The following is a 26342-nucleotide window of genomic DNA, read 5'->3' as shown; positions in this document are numbered from 1 at the left end:
ATAGAAAGAATGGTGAAATGGTGAACAACAATTCAAAGAGGGTCATGGAGTTAGCTTATTGAAAAAAGATAATGTAATAAGTGGAGTCTTCAAGGAGTAAGGTGGAAGCCACATGGCAAGTGATTAAGAATGAAAAAGGAGAGTATGAGAAATTGAAGCACTGACTAATTAAACTCTCCTTTGGGAAGCTTGGCAAAGGAAGGAAACAATGAACAGTAAGAACAAACAGATGCCACGTGATTCTGAATAAAGTTTATTAAATAATATGTACAGCAAATGTAGTAATTCAACACCTCTATTTATCAAATCAATCCACTGCAATAAAGAAAAGTAAATGAACAGAAAAACCTGTGTCTGCATGGTACATGCTCCTGGTGTGTAATTTAAATGGCAAAACTTTAAATTAATTGGTTATATATCATGTCAGGTATTTTTCTTTCAGAATATAATCTTTTTTGTAGTAACCTATTCTAGCAATAGGACTTAATACTACTTCAGATAAATAGAACTGCCAAAAACCCCACAAAAAACAAACCCCCCCCACAAACAAACCAAGAACCCCCAAAACAAACAAAAAAAACCAAATAAAAAAAAAAAGGAAAAGAAAAAGAAAAAAAGGAACTGTAACTGAGATTCCAGTTACCTTCTCTTCTGGAAATAATGATTATTTACTTAAAATTTTAACACTTTACAATGGCTATATTTGCGCTAAAAATCTGCCGGTGAGTTATTTGTAATTCCTTCATTTAAATAAAAATGCAAAAAACTTCATGACTTCCTTATTTTACCCCCCTTCGGTTCAAATTTTTAAAATTATTTTTCTATACAAAGTAGGTACATGGGCTATACAAAGTTAAATATACATATTTACAGTCCCACTTAAGCATATGATTTTCTTCTTTTACTGATCCCAGAGAGACTGCAAAAGAGAAGTAGTTTGGGGCTTGCCTTTGCCCAGAAGCATGGCTAATATATCAAAACTGTTTGCAAGGCATGCCGCCAGTTAGTTGCACTTGCTATTAATAAACCTGTATAAACATCTCAGCATAAAAATAGGTATTTTATATTACTAAATGTCTGAAGACAAAAGAGACCATTGGAAACCTCTGTTCCTTGTTTTGTCACATATAGGAAGCTGAAGTTTGATGCAAATTTTAACACATGATTTTATTAAAGACGGGCAAATTAGTGAGGCATATCTGAGTTTCTGAAGATATACAAATGCGTGAGGCTGGCATCATATGCAAATGTGGCTTTACAAATTGGTTTTATTTTCTAGCTGTATTTAAAGAGGTGTTCAAAATTACCTACTTAATCAGGAAGCACCCCTCAAAAAACTATTAGATAAAATCATGATATTAACGGTTTGCATCTAAGAAAGACCAGGAAACACATCAGCCAATACAAGAATTACATTTCAAAATGGGTGAAATGCTGCCGTGCAAATGCACGTGCACACTCACTTGTACTATATTCCCTCTGAGTCAAAAACACAGTGACCTGGGAAGGTGGAGTGGACCTTCCAAAGCAATGAGTCTTATTTAAGGAATTTCTATCCGGGAAGCTCCTCCGCCTAACCTGCACCCCCACCTCACCTCCACTATTAGTTCCACAATCTTTTCCTTTGGGATTAGGCTCAGCTCTAGTTACTGGGAATAGGTAACACATTCCTCGAATCAGTCATTTACACTTTAGTGTGAAGAAGTCAGCGAGCAAGATTTATAAAGAGGATAGGGAGAGAAATGAGGGTACTGTGGCTATCTGATGGGGTGGGCAGCTGATGGGATCCTAAGATGAGTAGTGGAGACAGAAGCTGAGGCAGGGGCACTGAAGACAAACTTTGCCTACTTATAGAGACCCAAGACTTTGGGACCACAGTCCAACTGCAATTCTGAGCTATATGCCGAGAGCCAGGATTCCTGTACACACCCTAGCACTTGGAATTGCTATTCCTATTTGTGACCATGGATGTGTTTGTGGGGAGAGTGTGAAGAATATGGAAACAGTTCCAAGTATTTTCAGCTATAAAGTACCCTCGGGCAAAGGTCCTTCCAGCATCCTAGTTATTCAACAGTGAGCTAATGGAGACAGAAATGTAACAATGCTTTCCAGGATCCCTCCAGGGAAAATTCACCTCTTCCTCTCTCACATCCTTCTCAGCACCTATCACTATCTCTCTTGGTTATTTTTTTGTGTATCTGTCTCCCCAGTCACCTCTGAGTTTCCAACAGGCAGGGAATGGGCCATTTCTATCTTTCATTCTCCAAGGGGTCTAACACAGAGGCCGATAAACATCCCTGAATTGGGTAGAGTTGTGACTGAACACGCCAGGTGTTTCTCTGAAGAGAAGCCTCTCCAGGGTGCAGCAGGATTCATAACCCTGGGTGACTACATTTTGAGTGGCCTTTGAACGGGAGTAAAAATGGAGACATGGTGAGTCTCTTCTCGGCTTGGAGCATGCCTTGCTCATCGGCGGCCCCGGCATCCAGCATGCATCAGTGTGTGTGAAATGCGTCACTGAACACTGCCATCCTTGGTTCTCTGAGAACAAACTGCCTGGCCAAACAATCCAGAAAAGAACGGCTAGCAACGGCATTGATAAATGAAACGGCTGCCCTGAAAGTGACTGTGAATGCCAGCGCTATGGGAAAGGAGCACACTGCCTGTGACCTCAAAAGCTGACAGGGCTTCTTGACTGAAGTCACTCAGACATAGACATTTAACTATCTGCCTGGCCACCGGCCCCCACAGGCAAACCTTGTGTGCTTCTCTGTCTGACCACCAGGGGTGTCGGTGGCAATGTCACATGCAGGCTGGACGCGCATGGTGCCTAAGTTTTGCCTCCATTGCTCCACAAACCTCAGCGGGTCCACTGGGGGCCTCGGTCTTTGGGAGTTTGGGAGCCTCGGCAGCCCAGACAGATTTCCAGAGGTGTTGGGGGACCAGGGAGCTCTGAGTGGCGAGGAGTGGGGCTGGGGTCTGTGTGTGGAGCCTTTGGAGAATGGCTGGGAAGCTGCCTGGCACTCTGAGGGCCGATCAGGCTAAGCACCGAGACCCCCTTAGAGATGGAGCTGGTCAAAGGTGCAGCAGCCGGAGGCATTTCTGGCCTAACTGCTCCTGGACTGGGCTACAGGTCAGATTACCTAAGATGGGGAGAGGAGGGGAGGGCTGGAGTGGCTCCCAGAGCAGCTAAGTAAATACAGATTTGCCTCATTCCTTTCTGCTCAGCACATGGTTCAGGCCTGTCTGATACACAGTAAGCTTAGACAGGCTCCAGTTTTAAACACAACACACTTCTCTGTCCCTCTCTTTTGCTTCTTACTTTATCCACTGCATTACTTTTCCTACGGACTCAACTTTTAAATAAAGAGACCGGTTCATGAATTATGCTTCATCCTCCAATAAAGATCATCTCTGTGGTTTTCAGTCTTCTTATAGATACAAAGGCTTTACGTAGTTGCCCGGAAAAGTACCAAACTGTCTTGTCCTTCTTGAAGTACCTATAAAAAAACACACACACACATACGCACAATGAGAAGACTAGCCCACGTGAGTTCAAAGACAGCCCCTGATAACACTCCTGCAGCTTATAATGTAGTGCATGGCTTTCCAAAGTACTTTCCCTTATCTGATTTAGGTTGCAAAATAATACTGGGTGGTATGCAAGGCAAGCATTTTTAATACTCCTTTTTTTTTTAAACGAGCTTTTTTCAGAGTGCTTAAGCGACATTGCTGATGTCCCACAGCTCAGTAAGCATCGTACGCAGACTTTGATCCCTGGTCTTCTGACTCCCAGCCCACTGCTCTTCTAATACTTCTCCATTTCAGAAGAATGAGCACATTTATCTTCTAAACTCTAGGATTTCTAAAAGTCCACTGGATATGACCACACATCAAAAGGAAATTCCTCTCATAAGCCTGCCTAAGTCCTAAATTGACTCCCTGTCTTTGCTACCAACTTTATTAGGGTTTCCGTTGAGCCAGGAACATTAAGCTATTTGGGAACAAAGCCCTTCCAGGGCTGCTCAGATCCAGAACTGCTGGATTCCTAATCCAGTTCCTGCCCTTGGGAGTCTCTCTGGAGAGCTGGCGCTGTGTGTGCGCGTGCCTGTGTAATGTTGCGTTATCGTTACCCTCATGAACAGATATCACAATTTGATCACTGCTTCCTTTTCCCACCTGGCTTGGAGAGAACTTCAGAAACCTGTTGAACACATCTCAAGCAGCCACTACCAGTGGGTTGGAGCTGTTGCCTGAAGTGAAAGAAGACATCTAAACCAACTATTTGAACCCCTTGGGGGTGGGGATGGTCAAGGAGGGCTCGGGGAGCTGAGATAGGAAGGCCCAGAGATGCGCTCAGATAGCTGCTTAGCACCGTTCCTTATGGACGAGAAGAAGGAGCTCTGCTGGGTTACTTTACTCTTAGTCTGACTATTAGGTTACTTTTTGAAGTGTTTGAGGAATTGAGGAATCTGAAATATTTCCTTTACCAAGCTGCTGGGGATGCCCCATTAGAGAGTGGTGCCCCTCACCCAGCCCAAGTTCTTGCAAAAAATGTGAATGCTTGTGGAAGAGGTTAATAGCTAATACATACTAGACCTGTACTCCAGCACCCTTGCCACACGCATCTACACGGCCACAGCCCTTGAAAACTGGCCATTCTGAGCTGAGCTATGCTGGAGCTGTAAATACTTACTGCATTTCTAAGACTTAGTACCAAAAAAAGAATGTAAAATACCTCAACTTTTAAATACTGATTACATGTTCAAATGATACTATTTTGAAGGCATTGTGTTTAATAAAACATATGAAAATTAATTTCACTGGTTTCATTTTACGTTTTCCAACATGGCTTCCAGGAAACTTTAAATTTCTTACATGGTTTGTATTATGTTCCTACTGGACTGCATTGCACTCGATCAGCGATTTTCAACCTTTTTCATCTCATGGCACACATAAACGATGACTAAAAGTCTGTGGCACACCAAAACATATATTTTTTTGCCAGTCTGACAAAAAAATAGGTATAATTTTGATTTACTCACACTGGACCACTATTGTGTTGGCTGTTGTCACTTTTTTATTCGACAGTGTAAGTAAGGGAAGAGAGGTCACTGCCCCACTTTTAAATAGTCAGATATCGCATGAGTTAGAACTTCTCGCGGCACGCCAGTTGAAAAATCCCTGCAGTATGCTATTGCTGACCCCTCAGGCTGGTTTCCTTCTGCACACAACCACTTAAGGTAGCAGGGCTGCGGGGTTCTGGGGGCCTTGGGAGGATGGGGCAGCTTTCTAGGAGGCTGGTGAGGCCACAGCAGATCTTTCTGGCTTCCCACTCATGTTCTCATTACCTCAGCCCTGACATTACTTTGCCTTTAGCAAAGCTCTTCCAGTGAGATCAGAAAAGAGCCAGTCTTTGAAAAGAAGATAAAGGTAAAGGCATTTGTAAAGGGGAAAATTGAGACAAAAGGTGAGTCAGCGGCTCCCAACATCATATTCATATCTGAGCAGAAAGAACAGAGGCTTGGGGAGAGACGAGCCTTGGTTCCAATACTGGTCCCACTATTTGCTACATGGGTGACCTTGGGCTAGTTAGTTAATCTCTTCGGGACTCAGTTTTTGAATCTGTGAAATGAGGATAATTCTTGGCTTACAGGCTGTTTGTTGAATGAATGTCAAAAAGAAAGTTTATCAAGCAAGCGTGTGCTTCATAACAGAATCTCAATAATGTTGGTCTTTCCCTCCCCTGTTGTTAAAAGGCGAATCCTTTGTTTTAATTAAGGAGGTTGCTTTGATTAAAGTGATTAGAAGGCTAGAGTAAATCAGATCTTCAGAATGTCTAACATATGCTTGAGTTTCATGGTACAGACCGAGGCTCGGTCAAGTTTTCCTGTGTTGTTTCATAAGTGAGATTTAAAAAAAATAAAATTTCCAAATGTAGAACAGATACATGCCCATTAGAAATACAGACATAATTAATGAATTTGACAACTGCCCTTCCACGCACTTGACATTGGCACATTTGGTCTTTAGGTCCAACATTACTGCCACCCACGTAGTCACGAGAGCAGACATAAACTGGGTGGCCCAGGCTTCCTAACGGTGGTATGGGAACTGGGAAGCTCTTCTTTCCACGCAGAGAATATTGCTTTCTGCACAGTTCATCACTCCTAGTCATTCCTTTGAAACACAGCTGGTAAGAAAAGCATGATGAGATCACTCACCAACAAACCATCCGTCATCACATTTTTCCATGACATCAACAATATCTCCATCTCGGAGTTCCAGCTCATCATCGTTCTGTGGTATATAGCTATATAATGCTTGGTAGCTAAATCTATAAATGAGAAATATGAATATTAAGGGGCCAGTAGGGTTAAATAAGGAAGTTTAAAAGCCATGTCAGTTAAATCAACATTTAGGTAGTGTTTCTTACTCATTAGCAGAGATAAAAATACTGTATTGGCTATCTCTCTAATGACTTAGCATTGGGGGAGATCCATTCAACATGTGATAATAAATTAAGAAGGACAGGGATGGAAAACTGCTGACAAGCAAGTCACGATCAGTCCTTTTACTTATTTTCATTTGGTTACCATAACCAAGGACTTTGTCTAGATGCCCGCCCCCTTTAAAGTTAACCAAGGCTTTTTCTTAACATAGGATAATTTGCGTAGATTATCAAGAATAATCACAGGTTACTTAGGTCCAGAGAAAGATATTATATTCTGGTCATTTTTACTGGAGAGCCCAAGACAATTGTCATACATTATAAAATTGACATATTTATATGGAAACATATAAACATATTCCAATTGCCTCACTGTTTAGCAAAACTACCTTGAATTTCTTAATACACCAACATACATTTCATTCATTGCTATTAAGTATGAATGTCATTTTCCTGAAACTCTTGAAAGCTTTTTTCTATCCCATGGATTTGGGAGTTAAGATTTTTATTTACTTGGTAGTTGGCCTAAGGCGACTTGGTGTGTGCTGTTCTGCTTGTTCTAACAGCAGCCGCTGCAGAGAGATGGACTATGCGTGGTGAAATCTGATATCTGCTTTGGCAACAGGAAAAGCTTTGTTTCCACCTACTCCTTTCACAAATACTTCAGAAGCACCCACTATGCACCAGTTCACAACTCTGTTTACTCACTATTTTGAAACACAACAGTAGCAGGCAAAACTTTGCAAATGAGCCAAACCTCTGCCATTTCAGCAGATGCCAGTTATTTCCAGTGTGGGCAAGACAGACTAGATACAAGTAAGTGGAGCCAGTTCCCAGAAACAAGGGGTTCATTCTCCTCTGTTAAAAACCGAAGGGACAATTTAATTTTATGCATTTGTCCAAAAGTGCTGATATTTTGGTAGATGGATCTGTCTGCCAGAGGAAGGTCTCTAAAGAGGAATTAAGAGAGGCAGACAGATTTCCAGTTGGTAAATGAACACATTTTGATGTTTCTGTGTCTGCCTGCTGTCTCCCGACCCCACCTGGACTTCTTGGAATGCCTTATCCCCCTCACTTGCATTTGGCTGCTTTGCTAGGCTCAGCTCTGGAAAGTAACTCCTGACTTCTGCCCCTCTGTTCTCACTCCCAGACTAGGAGCCTGGCTGGAGAAAAGTCCTGTCACCCGGCTGCTTGGGTCGCCCAGTCAGCTCTAATTTTGAATGGGCTGCATGCTGCTCAGGACCCTGTTCCACTGAGTCTGCCCACCTCCGCTGCCACATCTGCTGCAGAGGGTCCTTCACTCTCCCCCATTTCCTGAGAGGAAGCTTGCTGTGGGCATCACTTTAACTTTCCTCCCCCCACTTCAGGTTTAAGTCTCTATACCTCTTCCCTCCTGCCTCTGTTCCCATGTGTGAGGAAAGGTCCCTTCTGGCCATGCTGAACTCCCTTCCATAGGCTATTTCCTTAACTTCAGGCTTCTCTCACATCTTTGGACTCTGTCAACCCCTTCTCCTCTGATACAAATGTACTGAAGTCTCTGCACCCTAAAAATACCTCCTCTGTGTCTGCTACTCCCTCAATCTATAGTGCTTTCACTCACCACCAAACTGACTCATCAATCCTCTCTAACACTGCCGTCTCCGAGGTCACCAGTGATTTTTCTAGTTGCCAAACAGCACACGTGGAGGACATTTCTCACTTCCTACCCTCCTTGGCCTCTCTAAAGCAGGAGGCACCGCTGACTGAAAACGCTTGCTCTGTTATGCGCAAGTGATTGCTCCTAGACTCTCTGTTATGCGCAAGTGATTGCTCCTAGACTCTCTCCCGAGTCTCTGCTGCTCCTTCTCAGTCTCCTGTGCTGCTACCTCTGTTGCCTTAAAAACTGGTTCTCCAAGGATCTACCCTCGTTTCCCTTCAAACTTTACTTTGAATCTCCTTGGGTAATCTTGTGTCCATGGTCATAAAGTACCCACTCTGTCCTTGCTAAGGCCCTCATCACTTCTTGGCTGGATTATAATATCTCCCAACCAATGTCTTTGTCCCTCATCTCTGAAATCCACCTTCTACTCCATTACCAGAGATACCTTGCCAAAACAAAACACAATCAACACGCTCCTCACTTCAAAACCCTCTAGTGGCTCCTGAGTGCCTGCAGAATACATTCCACACTTATTTCAGTAGCATGATGGATTCTACAATCTGGTCCCAACCTACTTCTTGAGTGTCGTCTCTGTTTTCTCCAAGAACTATATCCTGTGGCCACATGGGCATTTTTGAAGTTGTTCTAACACTCCACCTTTGCACATGCGGTTTCCTCATCTAGAAAGATCACTATTCTAGCTCTCAAATCTAATTTGTCTTTCAATGCTTATTCCAAACTTCCTTCCTCTATGAATGGAGTTAACACCTTTGTACTTAAAACATAGGAGATAGCCAATATTTTTAATTTTTGTATTGCTAATGGTTTATTTTATTCTCATTCGAGAGAGAGGGGGATGGGAGAGATAAAGAAACATCAATGCTAGAGAGAAACACGAATAGCTGCCTCCTGCATGCACCCCAACTGCAGATCAGGCCTGCAACCTGGGCATGCACCCTGACCGGGAATCAAACCAGCAACCTTCTGGTTACAAGAAGATGCTCCAACCAACTGAGCCACACCAGCCAGGGCAATGTTTTTTTCCTAATGAATGGATAAACCCTATTCGCTCAGCTCTAGTCGGAACTAACCATTCCTTCCTCTACCTTCCCACACTAGGAGTGAAACCAGTCAGCACAGCTCCCATTTGCCCTTGGGTAGCAGTTCGCTCTTTACCTGTCTCTTTCTCCTAGTAGTCCATGACCTCCTTCATTTACCTGCCACCTGTTCTCACACTGGCTGATGGAAAACATGGTATTCTCAGAGAAGCTGGGAGTGATTGATTCATTCCCCCCAGTTAGTCAATGACCCACTTTCTAAGCCCAACTGCCTACTAACACATGAGAATTGAAGTTTGCCAAGCGTACTTACAAATCTTGTGAGGCTTGACTCCTGTCTGGAGTGACTCTTCGCTGCTGGGCTTGAGGTTGCTGAGAAATGATTAAAGATGATTTATTGTCAGAAGGGGATACCTTGTGATGAAAGTCAAGGGGATGAGAGACAGTGCTGCAGTAATGAACAGATTTTTCGGCAATGTTTATGATCTCATTGCAAACCGCTTCCTGTGAGGTGGCCCCGAGACATCCAGAAACCCCCATAAAACAGTCAACATGGGGACAAAAAAAGAAAGAGAGGAAGAGATGGAACATTCCAGACGAAGCACATAAGTCCAGGGAAACAACAGAGTTGAAGATCCAGGTTAAAAAAATAGATATTCCAGTAGTGGAGTGCAGGAGGGATCCAGGCGTAAGCATGGAGAAACAGGTAAGATACAGAATTTGGAATTTAGTATGAATATTAAAAAAAAAAGGTAGTAGCATAAAAGGTTGTAATTAGTGAGTAACTGTTACAAACAGAATAATTTCAGGATAGAAATGCAAGTATGTATCCCCGATCATGCACTAAGAACATTCATTTAATCCCACATGTAGGCAGAGTAGAATTATCATCTCTAAATTCCTCTGCTTTATTTGAGAGGGAAAGGGGTGGCCTACCATCTCTCTCTACTGCAATAGCCACACAATTCTTGTAAATAATGGCTCGGTGAGTTAACCAAGCATTACTTCAGTCAAGACTCTAGAAGTCAGTAAGGATTCTCTTTAGAAAAGCTACAGTCTTATTCAACAGGCATCTTACCACATAGCTCTTTTCAGATTCTGTGAGATCAGGTCCTGCTCTCAATGAATGATGAGAAGGCTGTGATCACCAAGCAAATTATAAGGGAGACATTTTAGCAGATGTCACATTGGAAAGAAATCAAAATAAAAGCATGAGCAAATACATGTACCACACCATCACACTCGATGACACTGGATACTCGCGGCCTGTGGCCACCGAGTTTCCACGACAACACGGTGGGTGCACAGGAGAAAATGCAATGTACAGAGTTAGAAGCAAGCATCCAGGCAATGAAATGGGAAGTTGGAAACATGGCTGCAGTGAGGTGCGAATGAGCACAGGGTCCCCGGACTGGCAAGAAAGAGACTCGGAAGGGACAGCCATGGTAAGGAACAGTTGTGTCCCTCTGCAGCCATAGGCATTGGTCCCTTCACTCTCAGCTGGGAAGCATCTATGGATGGGCTGCTGGACCAAGAGCCAGTTTCAGTTATCTGGTTGACTAGGAGCCTCCTCTGGCTAAGCGGGCTCATAAAACTATCAGGTATGCCACATTTCGGTACTCATAACAACTGAAAAGGAGAGTAGTGCTTCTGAAAAGCTCCTCGGTAATATGTAAAGTATCGAACAAGACTGTCCCCTGGGAAAGTCTGCACACGACACACACACCAGCTAGGTACGAGAGGAGTTCAGATAGCTCATGGAGCAGAGCTTGCTTCCAGAAACGAGTGTCCTGACTCAGTTGCAGAAATGAAACCATCACCCATCACCCACCAGCTCAGGTACCACATGCTGACAGGGAAGCACAGGTGCGATCACGGCCCAGCACCCATCTTTTAACGGGACCTCCCACAGCAGAGGCCAGGCCTTCATTGGAAGAGTGTTTGAAATCATTTCCCTCAAAATGGATTCAATTCCAAGCTCTAGGAAGTCTCCCTAAATAAACATTGGAAGAGCCGTCCCTGGAGAAATCCTCCAAGCAGCCCACGATCATAGCAATGAGCCTCAGTGACTCCACGCCCTTCTAGAAGGGCACTCAGAGGTCTTTTGTGTGTAACTCACTTCTTTCACAAAGATGCCCAGAGGGGGTGAGGGCCTCCCCTGACATCACACAGTAAGTTATGGGTACACTTGTTTCCTGGATTCCTCTACTGTCTCCTCGAAACTTCTTCCTCCTTGGACCGTTTCCCACATTATCAAGTGTGCTTATGGACGTTATCTTCACTGAATTCCACAAAAACGCTGGAGACAGGCAGGACAGGGTCTATCAATCCTGTCTTCTTTCAGAACCCAGGAAGCTGAAGCTCAGAAGAGTTTCGTGCATTCCCTGGTGTCACACAGCTGGGAGAGGCAAGGCTGCTAGGCTGTCTTTCCACATCACCACACCATCCCTGCCTGGTCTTCGCCACTGTAAATGACCTCGCCCTTCAGCATGCATGCCCTGCAGGTCCTGTGTCCACCCCAGATACCACTTTTACACTCTGGTCCTTTGGGGAAACCTCTTCAAGTTCTCCAAACCCCTTCCAAACTTCTGTCACTTAAACCAGCCTCTTGGAGTCTGACAGGAGTGAAGAAAGAGAAGGAACCAGAGGAAGCCATTTCAAGCTCCTTTTTCAATGTCTTAGGACCTGCAGGCCTTTGGCAGGTGACCAGGAGCTGACCTTCCACAGCGCCATTCACCACCTGTCCATCCTCTGGATCAGGCTTCTGTGTAACAAAGGAAAGTAACAACATTTCCAAGCACCTAGAATGAAACTTATTCTGGGCACCCTGAGTGGGTGATAGGTCCAGGCAGATTAAAAAAAAAATTTAATTATATCTTTTCCATTATCATTTAACCCCCTTATACTCCTCCCTACTGCAATCACCGCACTGTTGTCCATTCCATGAGTACTTTTTCCTTTTTGCTCAGTCCTTCCACCCCCTCATCACCTCCCCAGTAATGCTATCTATGAGTCTTGTCTCTATTTTGACTGTTAGTTCAGTTTGTTCATTAGATTCCATATATAAGTGAAATCATGTGTTATTTGTTCTCTGACTGGCTTACTTCACTTAGCATGTTTTCCAGGTCCATCCATGCTTTTACCCTTCACAAAGGGTAAAGTTTTCTTCTTTTTTATGGTTGAATAGTATTCCATTGTGTACATGTCCCATAGTTGTTTTATCCACTCATCTACTGATGGACACTTGGGCTGCTTCCATGTCTTGGCAATTGTAAATAATGCTGCATCCAGGCAGATTTTTACTTGACAGAATGTGATAGGGAAACCCAAGAGTTAATGATTTTAGCTTCAGTCATAGTTGATAGGCTTAAGTGATTAACGCACGTGGAAAGTAGTTATTCCAGGAACTGGAATGACCTATTAAACTCCAGGACAAACAATTCAACCTTGGCGCCCCAGGGGTCTGCAAATGATGGAGATGGTATCTGGGCCATTGAATTGTCAATCAGCAGATAAAGAAATACTAGCAAAATTGCTACGGACTGCAGCTCTTATCTGATTAAACTTTTTCTAAACCCCTTACCTGCCCTTTCCTTAGCCCTATGAAAGGGGTTGGCTTGAGATGAGATGTTAACATGGGTTTTTCTTTCTTTTTTTTTATTGTTGTTTAAGTACAGTTGTCTCCATTTCCCACCGGCCAGATGGTTTTTGAGGGAAGGTAACCTGCCGTCTTCTCAGATCACCAGCATCTGAATGAAATGCCCATAAAGACTCAGTCCTTGTCTCTGCTTAGTGGTTCTGATAGTGACAGGCAGCACGAACACTGACTTTTCTGGTTTCATTTTCTGGTGACTCTTGTGGGACACTTTCAGGATTCTCTGGCAAGTCTGGGTATTCGGGTGGGGAGTCATGTTGGCTGCCTGGACTGGGGGGGCCTTGGGGTGCAGACTTAGAGACTCCCTAGCAGCTGCCAAAGTGATTTCATGTGCGGACTCTCCTCTGATTCTCAGCACTCTCCATCACCTTCATTTTCGGTCAAATCTGGTTGTGACTCAGAACAGTCCTCAGAAATTGAGGTGCCTTCTGGTTTGTGTGACATTATAGAACTCTGTCTGGAAGAACTGCAGTCCCGGGTTACAACTTAGAATGGTTGTCAGGAATTAAGGTGCCTGCTGGTTTGTGTGATATTACAGTGCTCTCTCTGGTACTATGGTGTGGGAAGCGGGCTTCCAATCTGGGAAACAGCTCTGTGGGGCAAATTCTGGCTGATTGGTCAACCTATGTTTATGAACCTGAGAAAATGGTGTTTTATCCTAATACTGCTTGGCTTATGTATAATCTTGACTCAGAAGAATGCTGACTGCCAAAAGGATCTTTAAACTACTGTACCATACTGCAGTTAGAGTTGTTTGGTCAAAGACCAGGGAAGTGGGAAAATGGTCTACAGAAAAAGGGAATTTGCCTGTGGAAGATAGAAGAAGCTCAGAAGAGAGGGACCGGGAAGATCAGAATGGTTCCTGCAGCCCCGAAGGATCCTCCTCCTTACTCACCTGAGGGAGCTGAAGGAGGAGAGCAGACTTCCCCAATTTCAGAGGGAACCTTTCTGAAAATTAAGAGCTGTCCAACCATAGAAGGGGTCCCAGCAGCTGTTCTAGCTGAGGCTGTGCTGATGACTACTAGTTGGGAAATTGCAGCATAGTGCTTCTCAAACTCTAATGTGTGCTGGTGTTCCCAGGGATCCTGTTCGAATGAGGGATCCTGTAGGATACATCTGGGGTGTGTCCTGAGACTGCACATTTCTGTGTGGTGAAGTCCATGCTGCTGGCCCACAGAACAACTCTGGGGGAGCAAGACTGCAGAAGACCTCAATTATCTGACACTGAGATTCCTTGTGGCAAGACTGATAGGAGTCACACCTCATGAAATACAAGTTCTCATACAAATAAAAATATTTCCAAACTCCAGCTGGTGGCCTAATGACCTCAGGTCAAATGCAGAACACAGAGAGAATGTGGACAATCGCTTAACATAATCTCCACAGTTTACAGAAGCCCCCCAGCATCTTTCAATTAGCTTAATCCCACAGTGGTGACTGGAATTGATCAACTAGCAACTATTTGGCATGTAAGAGATTTGGTGAATCAGATACAGAAAGGAGGACTGACATTTTACTATTCCTTTCTTTTATCAAGCACTTTTTTTTTTTTAAGCAGCGTTCAAAGCATACTTAGGTCCATTTCCTCATCTGACTCTTGTACTAACCCATTGACTTGTGGAGGGCAGAGAACAGAATTTTAAAGCTGAGGGAAGTCTGAAAACTAGCACGAGGTGGCAAAGCCACTGAGTGCAGAGCCTCTTGAGTGTCTGATCACCATATACCACCTCCCTCTCCAGCCATTGTTGGGAACCGCCCTGCCTGGTTTCAGAAGCTGTAACCCCCCATGGCTAAGGCTGAGTCAGAGACCTTGGGACCATAAGCCACTAAGGAGACAAAGCTTATCTCCCTGGCAGGGCTGCCGGCTCTGCCCCCTTTACTTTAACCTGCTTGGCCCTGAGCCTGACCAGTTAGCCAATGATGCGTAAGATTCCTCAAGGGAGGAATGACCTAAGACAGGCATGGTCACAAAGAGGCCCACAGGGAAGGACTTGGGGGGCTATAGAAAAAGGGGGTGATGGGCCCTCACCCCTCGACTTTGACAGAGCCTGAGTCCTCATTCTCTCTGCAAGAAGTCTCCTAATCTCTTGGCTGCCTTACTTACCCTGCCTGACTTAAGCCTGAAACAATAACAGAGGGTGGTGCAGTCCTGTGCTGGAAAGGGAGGATTCTCTGGGGCAATCTGGCCTAAGAAAGAATGCATAAACCCCTATGAAACCTGCTTTGCTAAAAATGTCCTCAGTTTTCTGATAAGGGTCCAAGCATGAAATGAGTTTGTTCCCCAAAGTTTTATAGCCCTTTAGCTAACTGACCCTGACTCAGAATAAGCCCTCAGAGTTCTTTGTATGTTATCTATTGTTTGATCCTTACTGCCTGACAATGATTAGTGAGCTTCACCTGTATTCCTGTGCAAATTGAACCCAATAAAAGCCCATTGAGGAACAGGCTCTTGGCCCTTCTCCTTTGAAAGATCAGCCACCTTTCCTCCCCAAGCAGATCGTGTCTTGGTAGGTTTATTTTCATCTGCGGAGGATGGGGGCCTCTGCGGGCAAAGCTCCCCCACAAGTCATGACGAGATAGCTGGTATCACCAAACGAGCAACAGCCAGCTTCTGCCTCTTCTGAGGACAGGCAGTGAGACTTCTATTCTTGATTATTTTTTCATAATGTAGAAGGCACAGTGTGCATTAACAGATGTCGTCCAGTCATTAACTCGTCCCCAGTAGTGGAAAGAATGGCTGCTCTTTCCTGGGTCTCAGGTCCCATCCAAACCAGAGGGTAATCATCATCATAACCTTCACATCTGGACAACCTTATCCCTGAGAGCTAGAGACAACTTGCTTGGTTCCTGACTTAATGAGGGAAGAAGGCAAGATAAACATTTATCCTCTTAGTGTGAGAGAAGGCAAGATAAACACTTATCCTGTTAGCTAAGATTCAGTTCTCCCTCTTGGAAATGCCTTCCTTAGACTTAAATCAAACATCTCATATAACTGAAATATAAACAAGTTTTTTTTGGGGGGGGTGTATAGCATGGGGTGAGCCCTTAATGGAGATGGAAACCATTAACATCCACCACAGGGATTCACCCTTTGCTCGGAACGTTGCTTATCCTCACATTTTTTCCCCCTCTAGGCCTAAGTTTTATTATCTTTCCCTGGCCCCACTTATTGTGTACAGCTTTATATATCTCTTCCTCCGAACCTATACCGTCCAATACGGTTGCCAGTAGCCACGTGTATCTACTGAACACTTTAGATGTGGCTAGGATGAAATGTGCTGTGTGAAAGTTCATACTGGATTTAAAAATGTAGTACAAAATAAAGACTTAAAACACTTATCAATTCTTATATTGATTACATGTTAAAATGATACTACTTTGATATATTGGGCTAAATGAAATATATTAAAATTAATTTCACCTGTTCCATTATACGATCAGAAAATTTTAAATTACATGATGTAGTTCATATTATGATCCTACTCAACAGCATTGCTGATCCCTGGTCCTCAGTGTTTGCCCTTATCTAGCCTAAAAGTAGATACAAATTCCCACCAGGACCTCATCCAGTGTTAAGAATAAGGGGGTTATTATCTCATGCTAAGTACACTTTGGACTCTTGGGGATGCAATACAGTTTTTCAAATATTTAGAAAAACAGCAATTGGCTACACACACACACACACACACACACACAGAGCATTCCCCTCCCCTCTCCCACCAGCAGTAAACAGGTGATAGTGGCTGACCCAGAAACTGCTTTTCTTCCATATTTGCAGACATCCATGCAAGTGGCCTTTCTTGGCCTGGAGTGCTTGTTTCATTCCTCACGAGTGAGCAAACCTGCAGGTGTCCTTGCTCTGCTGTCCTGTTGCCCTTCTATCCTCAGTTCACAGAGTCCCTCAGAAATCTGACCCCAGCCTCCCAGGGGCTGTTAATCCCTCGGGAATCCACAAAACACCTGGTGCTACTGTGGTTACCAAGCAACCTCTTCCAGCTTCTGGTGTGTGCCAAAGCCTTGAAGCCCAAAATAACTGACCACAGGCTAAAGAACAGCAGGAAGTCCTGGAGATGTGGATGGGATAGAGGAACTCAACCTCAACCTAGTCCGAACCCTCCTGGAAATATCTGCTCTCCTAATGCCCAAGTCCCTCAGAAATGGCATTCTTCTACTCAGGCCCCCCATCTTCCCATCTCCTCATACCCCAGACCACTTTGGGTGACCTACACTGGCCTCCTGGGTGAGGGTGGGGTGGACACAGGACTAGGAGTGAGAAAATCTGGCTTCCAGGCCAGGCTCTGATACTAATTTCTCTTTTGAGCAAAATGCTTAACTTCTTTGCACTTCAAGTTCTTGGTAAAATAAGAGTATTGGACAAGATTTACACAGATGTCTTTTTGGCTCTACTGTTCCATGATTGGAGTGTGAGCACCCTATGAATTGAGAACTAGCACTGGGCAGGGTTGACCTGGCTGAAGGGAGACAGCACCCCGCTCATTGCTCGCTGAAGACTAGGTGGAGGGCTTTTGACAGTAGCCTCCCGATGTAGAGGGGGAGGTCTGGCAGTGTGGGAGGTGAGGGGTTGCCTCAAATGGCGACAAATTTGCAGCCCCTGGAACACCATAGGCAAACTTGGCCAGAGGAGTAGGAAGACAAGAATGATTCAGGCTACTGGGTTTTGGCTCTAGAAAACATCCACATGATCCTTCAGTCTCCGATTCCATTGAGTTCTCTTGAGTTTATTGAGAAAAATATCCCATCTTAAATATTAAAACAATGACAAACAATTAGTTCAGCTGCTTACTACCCAGACTTAATCTCCATGCAGATTACTCCACAGAATACACATTAGCTTTGTTGCAGTTTAAATCTGATTACAACACTCAAATGCTCCGCAGTCACCTCATCATAGTCTGGAATGTGGACTTCGGTTCCTTACCTAAAACAAGCAGAGGAGTAATGGCAAATGTGTTCTCAAGTATGAAGAAATCAAAAGCTTTCCCAGATGATGGCTTTGTGCTCAAGGTGGGAGAGAATGAGGAGGAGTACAAATTGGCAGAGTGTAAAATCTGAATTTGCTAAATTCTGGAATTGTCTAACCCAAAGTAGAAGGATTCTCCCATTACCTACTTTCTTCTCCAGTCTTCCTCTCAGGTGGAATGGGGTAAGGAGGGTGGAGTAAACTACTTCTATCTCTTCTCCTATTACATTAGTATCACACAACAGGCATTCACTGAGTTCTAACTGCATGCTCAGTGCTAGGTGCTTTTGTCTTCACGATGTCTCCTTTAATCCTCACAATAATTCAATAAGGGAGTCAACATGTAACTCATCTTATAAAACTAAGACCCACTATGTCTTCCGTTGGGAATCTGAAGAGCCAGGATTTGAACCCGTCTCTCTGACTCCAAGTCCTGCATATTCCACTGCACCCTGATCTCTGGTGTTGGGGGGCGGGTGGTCTATTATCTACCATTTCTCCTAACACTTTTTAGGAGTGGACCCTTCAACTCTGGGTCTTAGTTCCCTACCTTAGGTGCTGAGATGCTGATTATTTTTGTAAGAACTGCAGCCAATGTCTCTCCCCATCCTGTAAATTGTTAAGTACCCTTGATATTTACTTAAGAGATTTCCCTCTTGAGTGAGCCAAAGGAAAATGTTTCCCATTCTCAGTTGGGTACCTCAACATTGTAATACAAATTTATTGATTTTAGAGAGAGAGGAAGGGAGAGAGAGAGAAACGTTGACATGAGAGAATCATTGATCATTTGCCTCTTGCGTGTGCCCTGACAGGGGACTGAACCTTTAACCTAGGCCTGTGCCCTGACTGGTGTGCGGGACGATGCTCCAACCCACTGAGCAACACCGGCCAGGGTGAGTGTCTCAACACTTTGAATTTCCCTTTGGTTCTTGCAAGGTGCATCACACGCTTTCCATCCCAGTTCTGACTTCCAAGCTCAAAGCAGGCCTACATCTTTGTTCTTCTCTTTCTGGAACTAACCTAGTTTCCATGTGGTAAGGGACGTTCCCTCCGGGTCACCAAAGCATGCCTTTCTGTCATCAGTTAGGTAGCTTTCCTTCCTAAGGTTGCAGAATAGTTTGCTCTACATTTCTCAGACAGATGCTTCGAGGACACATCGCTTTCCTGAATACTTTTATTTTAAACTTTACGCTCTCAAATTTTATTGTTTGACTGGCTTCCTTCCCTTTAGGAACCAAACTGACATCATAGAAGTGTTGTTGCTTTCTTCAGGCCTCAGCTTTCTCATCTCATCATAAAAGTCATATAGACTGGGGGCTCTTAACCTGGTGGTCCACGGAGCTCTCTGGTGGACTCAAGTGTGACCCTCTTGAAACTTGATGCAAATTATGTAAGCTGGCCTTGAGTCCCTGGTGCCCTCAGACTCTCAAAGGTTCCGTGATCCAGAAGAAGGTACAAGTCACCGAAGTAGATGATTTTCAAAGATTCTTTTTAATCCAGAAGTTCTACGAGGCTCTCTTACCAACTGTAGGGACTCAAAATCCAAGGCTAGATGGCAGCCTGAAAACAGGGCTTCTATCTTAGGGAAGAGCTCGGTAAATATCTGGTGATGTCAATGAAGATTTCCACCATGATTTTCCCCTTTATGTTCTTGATTGATGGATCTAAACTTCCTTGGCCAAAACTATGTCCCCTAAACCCAAATCAAAGAACTTCACTGATGATTCTTAACTCTTGAGCATTTTGTACGTATGTTTTTGTCCAATTAACTAAGCTGTCCCTCAAACAATAAAAGGGAAAACTTTCCCTTTTCAATTGAGAAGGTCTGTGGGTCTTTAATAAATGCCATACTTGGTAGTTGTTCTTTTTTTTCCTTTCCACCGAAATTCACACAGGATTTTTAGCTAATCAAGAATATCAAAGGTAAAAAGAACTTTAGTTTTCTTGTCTGAATGTTTTGTTTACAGACTGGGAAGCTGCAAGAGAAGGGAAGTGACTCACCCAGAGACACACAGCAGCAGCTGCAGAGCTGAGCTAGAACGAGGCATCCCGTCAGCAGAGCTCTTCCCACTCGACGGAGGTTTCCCCTAGACGCCCGCCCCCTGGCTCACCCCGCCTGCTGTTCAGAGAGTATACACCTAAAAACATGAGTGACGGGCCCTGTGTGATATCAGCCGGAGAGGCTACAAAGGAGTAGAAAGTCAAACCCTTTCACAAAGTGGTGAGGAGCACAGGACAGGTGACTAAGGAGAAGGAAAGCAGCAAAGCGGGACTTAGCACCAAAAAGGTAAGGCTGACGACAGTCACAAGGTCACGTGACAGTGAGGGAGCTGACTAAACACACTGTTAGGAGGTGCTGCTGAATATCCCTCGTGGCACCAGTGAGCCCCTCCAGGCTCTGCTCCAGCCTCTCCTCCACACCACCCCTTTCTGCCCACCTGCAGACACCCTATAGGTGTCACCACAACCAGGAGCTCACCATTCCCTGTGCCCCCTTTCACATCCCCACCTCTGGACTGTCACCGGGCTATTTGTTCACTGTGAATGCTACCTTCTTGCTGTTCATCCATCATAAAACTCCCTGTTCTTTTCTTCTTCTTTTTTTTTAAGATTTTATTATTTTTTTGAGAGAGAGGGGAAGGGAAGGAGACAGTGAGGGAGAGAAACATCGATGTGCGAGAGAGACATCCACTGGCTGACTCTCTCGTGCCCCCAGCTGGGCACATGGCCTGCAACCTAGGCAGGTGTGGGATGATGTCTGGTATCTAACTGGAAATTGAACCTGCGACCTTTCAGTTCACAGGCCAGCACTCAATCCACAGAGCCACACCAGCCAGGGCAAAACTCCTTGTTCTTTAAACCCCAAGTCAAACACACTTTTCTTATGAAGTCTTTCCAGATGGCCCCTTCCTCCTCCTGTTGCTTATGATTTCTCCCCACCCTGAACTTTCAGAGTGAGCTGCTTGTGACTCTCCTCCTCCGTCTGCATTACAATTATTTGTGAACATGTCATTTTCCCAATGGAAAGCATACACTCCTTTAGTCGGGGTCAGCCATTTTTTAAATCTTTTCTTTCACTCAACAAATATTCATTCAGTGCCTTCTGTATGTCAGGTATTCTGGTCTCTCACTTTGGGGCGCTAACACTCTCACTGTGGCACAGACAAGCAAAGGGGCGAAAACCCTAGGGCTGAAGAAGTGTCCCCATAGGTGAGGTGCAGAGGGCTGGGGAAGCCAAGTTAGAGCACTTAATCCGGCCTTGCAGGGGTGGGAGGACGTCATCATCTGAGTGGAGAAGTGTAGGGCAGGTGGCAATTACTCGGGCAAACAGCACGGGAGGCTTTGGAAGGTGAGGCTGGCTTGCTGTCTGAACAGCCCAATCACGTGGTGCTCCTGAGCCCGTGAATGAGAGGCTGTCCTGAGAGCAGCAGGAAGGAGCCCAGATGCCATTCACCCTTCTGTATCTCTTACAGCACTGAGCACAGTGCCTGGCACATCCCTGATGCTTGAATGGGAGAGTAAATGACCATAACATCTCAGAATGTCTGCTATTTTCAGGCTCTCAGGTGAAATTCCCTCTGGCCAGATACTCAACCTAGCTTCCCAACAACTAAAATAAACATGAACTTCTGGTTCAGCTCCGCACAGCAAGGGGCCAACAGTTTTCCTGATAATACAACCTGGCCGGGAATGCATTTATCTACATAAGTGACTCAGCCTGAGGTCACATCATCCTGACTGGCCACAAAAGAACAGTTGTCACTTAAGTCCTCTCCACCTTCAGCTCTGTTACCCAAAGAGGGTCTCAAGAGGCAGGAAACTTCTTTTGAAGGACCCCACCTCCCAAGTGGCAGGCTCCTGTTTCCAGGCACAAGAGGGAAGGTGAGGGGCTGGAAGGGAAGTGTGTGGGCGGGAGCCCCTTTCTGACAACCTTCTAGCTGTCAACAGGGAGCAAAGTCTGGGCCCCCATCCTGGGCGCCCGCATGGAGAAGGGGCTTGTGCTGGAAGAGCAGGGGAAAGGGAGGGGACCGGAAAGGGTAGGTGTGGGGTCTTGGAGGCCCACCAAGAAAGGAAAAACCATTTTCAACAAGCCTGGCTTTCCGTGTTGCCAGCCCCTCCTCTCCTACCCTTCTTAGGAAGCGAGAAGTGCATACCCCTAAGCTCCCCCGGAGCTCCGGCACCACGAACACTTCCTGTACACGCAGGTCCTGGAAACAGGTCGTTATGACTCACTGCTGACAATAACAAGGTCTCCGGCCACCACAGACTGACTTGGAATGTTTACAGAATTGTTCCTGTGTCAGGGTCATTTAATCTTTTCCACAGCCACTTCACCACATCTCCCCAAAGAACTATTCTTCCCTTAACTGGACACACCCTCTTCTTCCTCGTGGAGCACACATTCCAGGAGCACCTGCCAGGCAAAGCCTTCCCCAGGTGTTGCCGTTGCCCCTGGCAGCGTCAGTCCCCTTTGTGGAGCTTCCCCCACCCCGCCAGGCACCGTGCCTCCTTGTTTGATCCTTACAACTGCCCTTTGAGGGAGGGACGGCCTTGCACAGGAGAAAACTGGCTGGGGAGGTTAAGTGGATTGCTAGGGAGAGGCTAAGCCTGATTAGTTACCACTGTCCCACACCTTCCTTCCCTGCAGCCAATGATCTCCCTTTCCCAGTTGTTAGGCTGGAGCTGGAGGTTCCGTCTTGTCTGTGTCTCAGGCCTCTGTGGGCTCCAAGCACCCCTCCCTTACTGCAGTCTGACGCTGCTGTACCTGCCACTCACAGGAACTTAGGCTCCTCAAGGACAGGGATGCAATGACCCCTGTAGCCTCCCCAGAGGCTGGTGTCTACAGGTCCTGAATAAATATTTGTTGAGTGAATAAATGAAACTTTAAAGGGAAACTGGGACTGTGGGTCTGAGATCAAGCATAGCCTACGGTGGGCATAGCACACAGCAGACAATGCACGGTTTGGTGTGACATCTTCAAGAATTCCATCCGGTTCTAAAGACATGTTCTTAGCTCCGGAAGCCGCTCCAGATAACCCAGGATGGCTAGCTTCCATTTACAAAGTGCTGGCCCTGCTCCACTCCCAACCCTTGCGCTTAGCACTTCTCACACGTCACCCCGTGGAATCCTCTCAGCCGCTCTGTGAGGTAGGCGTTACCATCTCCACTTTACAAACTGGGAAACTGAGGCTCAGAAAGGGGGACTGACTGCCAAGTCCCTAGACAACAGGAGGTAAGCAGGCATTCAAACCTGGCTCCTTTGGAGAAGCTACCCAAAGTGTTTGACTTTTGGGGTATTAAACAGCCTAGCAAAATTGGACTCATGATCTAATTGCCAAGTTCATCTCCCTTCCCCAACCCCAAATTTTTCAGCTCCCAAAACACCCTGGGTCCACCTTGGTCCAGACTGTGAAATCTTTGTAGCTCACTCAGAGAGAAGATAGAATAGTCACCTAAAAATCTGGCATGCCCACTCAAGGACCGCATACCTGTGAGGGCCCCAGTGCTGGGCCCGCACGCTCCTCCCAGAACCAAAACACACTGGCTCCTCAGTGAGCAAAGGCCCTGTGCACCCACACAGACACGAGACAGGACGAAGACCTGACGGAGCCGAGCTGGGCAGAGCGCCACAGGCCATGGCAACAAAGAGTGTCTCACACAAAATCAAACCACACTGAGCCACACCGAAGCTTGGTGTTCTCAGCTGTGTTAGTCTGAGCAAACTGAGATGATCTACAAAGCATGAATGCGGTGTGAGGAAGGCCTTCCTTCCTTCTTGGGGGCTTCTGTAGCAGGTGAGGGAGTACCCAAAGTGGGAGTAGCTTTTGAATCACCTCAAGAGGCCAGAACAGAGCCTGTCTTTAGCCTCTGACTGTCCCCAGGACTAACACCTTAATCGAGGACACCTCTGTTCCCTCCTGGGTGATATTTTTGCTCCCAAGACAAGCAAGCGAGTCTCACTGGGATCCACATGGCCTCTGTCGATGGACCATGGGTGAGACATCTGGCCCACCCTGCCACCTGAGACGCCAAGGCACACACGTCATGCTGCAGCCTACCTGGCTCACACCAGTCCGAGCAGCCTTCCGCTCAGCCTGCTCGCCACCTTTATGCAGCAGTGTCTGCTCAGCCTCCCTTCCCGGAAAAGGGCTACCCAGGGGCTTGCTGGGCTGGCTCTCCTCTGGGCTGTGGAGGTCTGAGAGTCTCTGTTCAGTGCTCAGGCACCTGACCACGTCTGACGGTTTCAAGCAGCTCTTCTTAGAGATCTTGGGTCCACCAGGGTACCTCTCACCTGCCTCCTTCTCTGCGTTCCTCTCATACTGTCTGCTTTCGTCTCGCCATGGCTGCTGCTTACCCTGGCTGTTAAAGGCACTGCTAAGCTCCGAGATGACACTATCAGAGCTCCCAAGCAGCGGCTGGGAGTAGCTGTCCTGCTGGAAACCTGAAGGTGGCATGTGGATACCACTGTCGCCATTGATGTGAAGGGAGGCCTGGGCACCAGGTGCCACGGAATGGGCTTTGTGGGGGGCAGGAAGGGCCAGTGGGAAAACCATCGAGCGTGGGGTGGAACGATCTGACCAACTTGAATGGGGAAGACTGAAGGACAGGGAGGGACTAGGCCTTGCCAACGAGGCAAGGTGGTCAGTGTTATAGACAGAAGCCTCCGGCAGAGGAGGCAGAGGGGGGGTCAGAGCCAGAGATCGCCTGCCTGGGACCCCTACAGTCAGCGAGATCCACTCAGAGGTGACAGCTTGCATCTCAGGGGACAGAGCTCGGTGGGAGTGAGGCAGAGATGAGGGGGCTGGCATGATGAGCTTGCTGTGACTGGGAAACTTAAAAAGAGAAAGGAAAACAAAAGAAAGAAGCAGAAGGTATAGAGTCAGCATAAAGAAAGGAAGGGAATAACCACAAGGGATATACGGAGAGGGAGGAAATGGCGACGAGTGGGACACTCTGGTGTCCCAAAAGGAAACTGCTTAGGCTGGAGAGAAACTGGGACGTGGGTGTGTGTGTGTGTGACTGTGTGCAGGTGGGGGTGGGTAGAAGAAGCAAGTGGCGTGGTGGGGGGAGGAAGGGTCCCGGTCCCCTCAGGGCGGCCACACATGGCGCCAGCCTGGTTTGCGGAACCGGACTTTCAAAGGGACACACCGGAAGTTGCCCACCCTGCCCTACCCGGCCACCGAAGCCCTTACCTAGAACCATGGGGATAAAATGGTGGCTGCCACTGCCCTGGTCTCCCCTTGGGCTTTTATTCTCTCTTCCAGAGAGGAGTATGAGCAGGGCAGTCAGTCTGTTTGGCAGTCCTGCTTGGGTACAGTCAGGCAAAAACTCTAGTTGAGTTCCCACATTACAAAGTAGAATACCCTGCACCAGTCTTATACCCTGTGCCCACAAGGTCACACGATATGGACCTCGCTGGACAGGAAGCTTGCCCATAGCATCTCCTGGGGCCAGCAGTGGGAGGTTGGAAGAGGAGAAAATGATGTGAGGATGAGAGAAAAGAGGCCCTGCCCGGCGGCTATGCTGGGCCCCTGGCCCTGCTCTCCTTCCTCTGGCCATCCTTCCTGTAACTTCCAATGGCAGTCTGGTCAGGCTCTTTAACGGAAGCCACCCCGCCAGGCCTCTCCTGAGCCCAATGGCCTCATTTTCTCTTGGCTTCGGGAAAGTGGGGATGGGTTTAGAGTAACTTATATTTAAAACAAATTTGCTCATAATTAAATGTTCAGGAAAGCAAACATTTTATGATAAATGTTCTTCCTTTCAGCCCAGTCTAGACAGAGATACTGTCTCTAAGTTACATTTTCAACCTGGTTGCTGCTTGCAAAGAATACTCTGGGTCTTTATCTTCTGCAGGCCCAGACTGACCAACGAGATGAGTAAGAGAACCATACTGGGCCATGGTATGTCTGGTACAGCGGTGATACCCCGACCACCGCTTCACTGGGTACTCCCAGTACAGAGTTTTGGACACACTGATAAAGGCTCTTACTTTTCTTTCCCTAGTCACCTTATCCCCAGAGCAATCACCTTAAGCACTTCCTTTTCCCCTGAGATAATACTTCTCCAATCAGTGTGTGAAAAATGCCATTTGTATGCATAAAAACAGACCTTGGTGTGTATACTCTGTGTTGCTGAGGATGGTTCTTGAGCACAGTGCTGAAGAACCACCCGCGGGGGCGTGTGCCGTGAGCACTGTGGGTCTGTCATGAAGACTACGAAAACCAGCGATGAGAGGCTTAAGTACCTGTGGGCTCGCAGTGGTGCTACGACTTGGGGAGGAGGAGTAAGGCAGGTCGATGTAATCCACCGGGTTTTTCACCAGTGGCCTTTTGACCACATCCACATAGGTGATAGGGAAGATGCCTTGCCGGGACGTCCCTGGGATCCTCCCTTCGTACCAGTTCTCGTCCACCTGTCGAAGCAGCGTGATCCTCTCACCCTGTAAGACATGGCAAGCACAGGTCCTTGTCCCTCCAGGCCTCAGCACACCCGAGGCCCTGCCTGCACCCTGTGCTGTCCTGCTGGTTTATTACATTCTTTGCTTACAAAAACCTTGC

At 46.3% G+C, this 26342-nt stretch overlaps 1 protein-coding gene across 50 annotated transcripts in view; it reads right to left on the bottom strand.

Moving 5' to 3' along the window:
* Nucleotides 1-237: 237 nt before the first annotated feature.
* Nucleotides 238-26342, bottom strand: part of SORBS1 (sorbin and SH3 domain containing 1) — a 221408-nt gene continuing 195303 nt past the window's right edge. For 21 of the 50 annotated variants that reach the window (XM_071221188.1, XM_071221197.1, XM_071221199.1 and 18 more), the window contains 4 exons: nt 26030-26224; nt 9462-9520; nt 6225-6337; nt 238-3500 (listed from right to left, as the gene is read on the bottom strand). In XM_071221188.1, coding sequence (XP_071077289.1) covers nt 3433-3500; nt 6225-6337; nt 9462-9520; nt 26030-26224 — 435 coding nt within the window. In that variant the 3' untranslated portion in view covers nt 238-3432. Of the gene's footprint in view, nt 3501-6224; nt 6338-9461; nt 9653-10226; nt 10287-23843; nt 24618-26029; nt 26225-26342 lie in introns of all 50 variants that reach the window. The other 29 variants (XM_045197526.2, XM_071221175.1, XM_071221178.1 and 26 more) reach the window with 3 other exon arrangements.

Source organism: Desmodus rotundus, chromosome 4, assembly GCF_022682495.2.
Source record: "Desmodus rotundus isolate HL8 chromosome 4, HLdesRot8A.1, whole genome shotgun sequence".
Lineage (NCBI taxonomy): Eukaryota > Metazoa > Chordata > Mammalia > Chiroptera > Phyllostomidae > Desmodus > Desmodus rotundus.
Note: the sequence above shows the minus strand (reverse complement) of the source record. Positions and strands in the feature narration are given on the sequence as shown.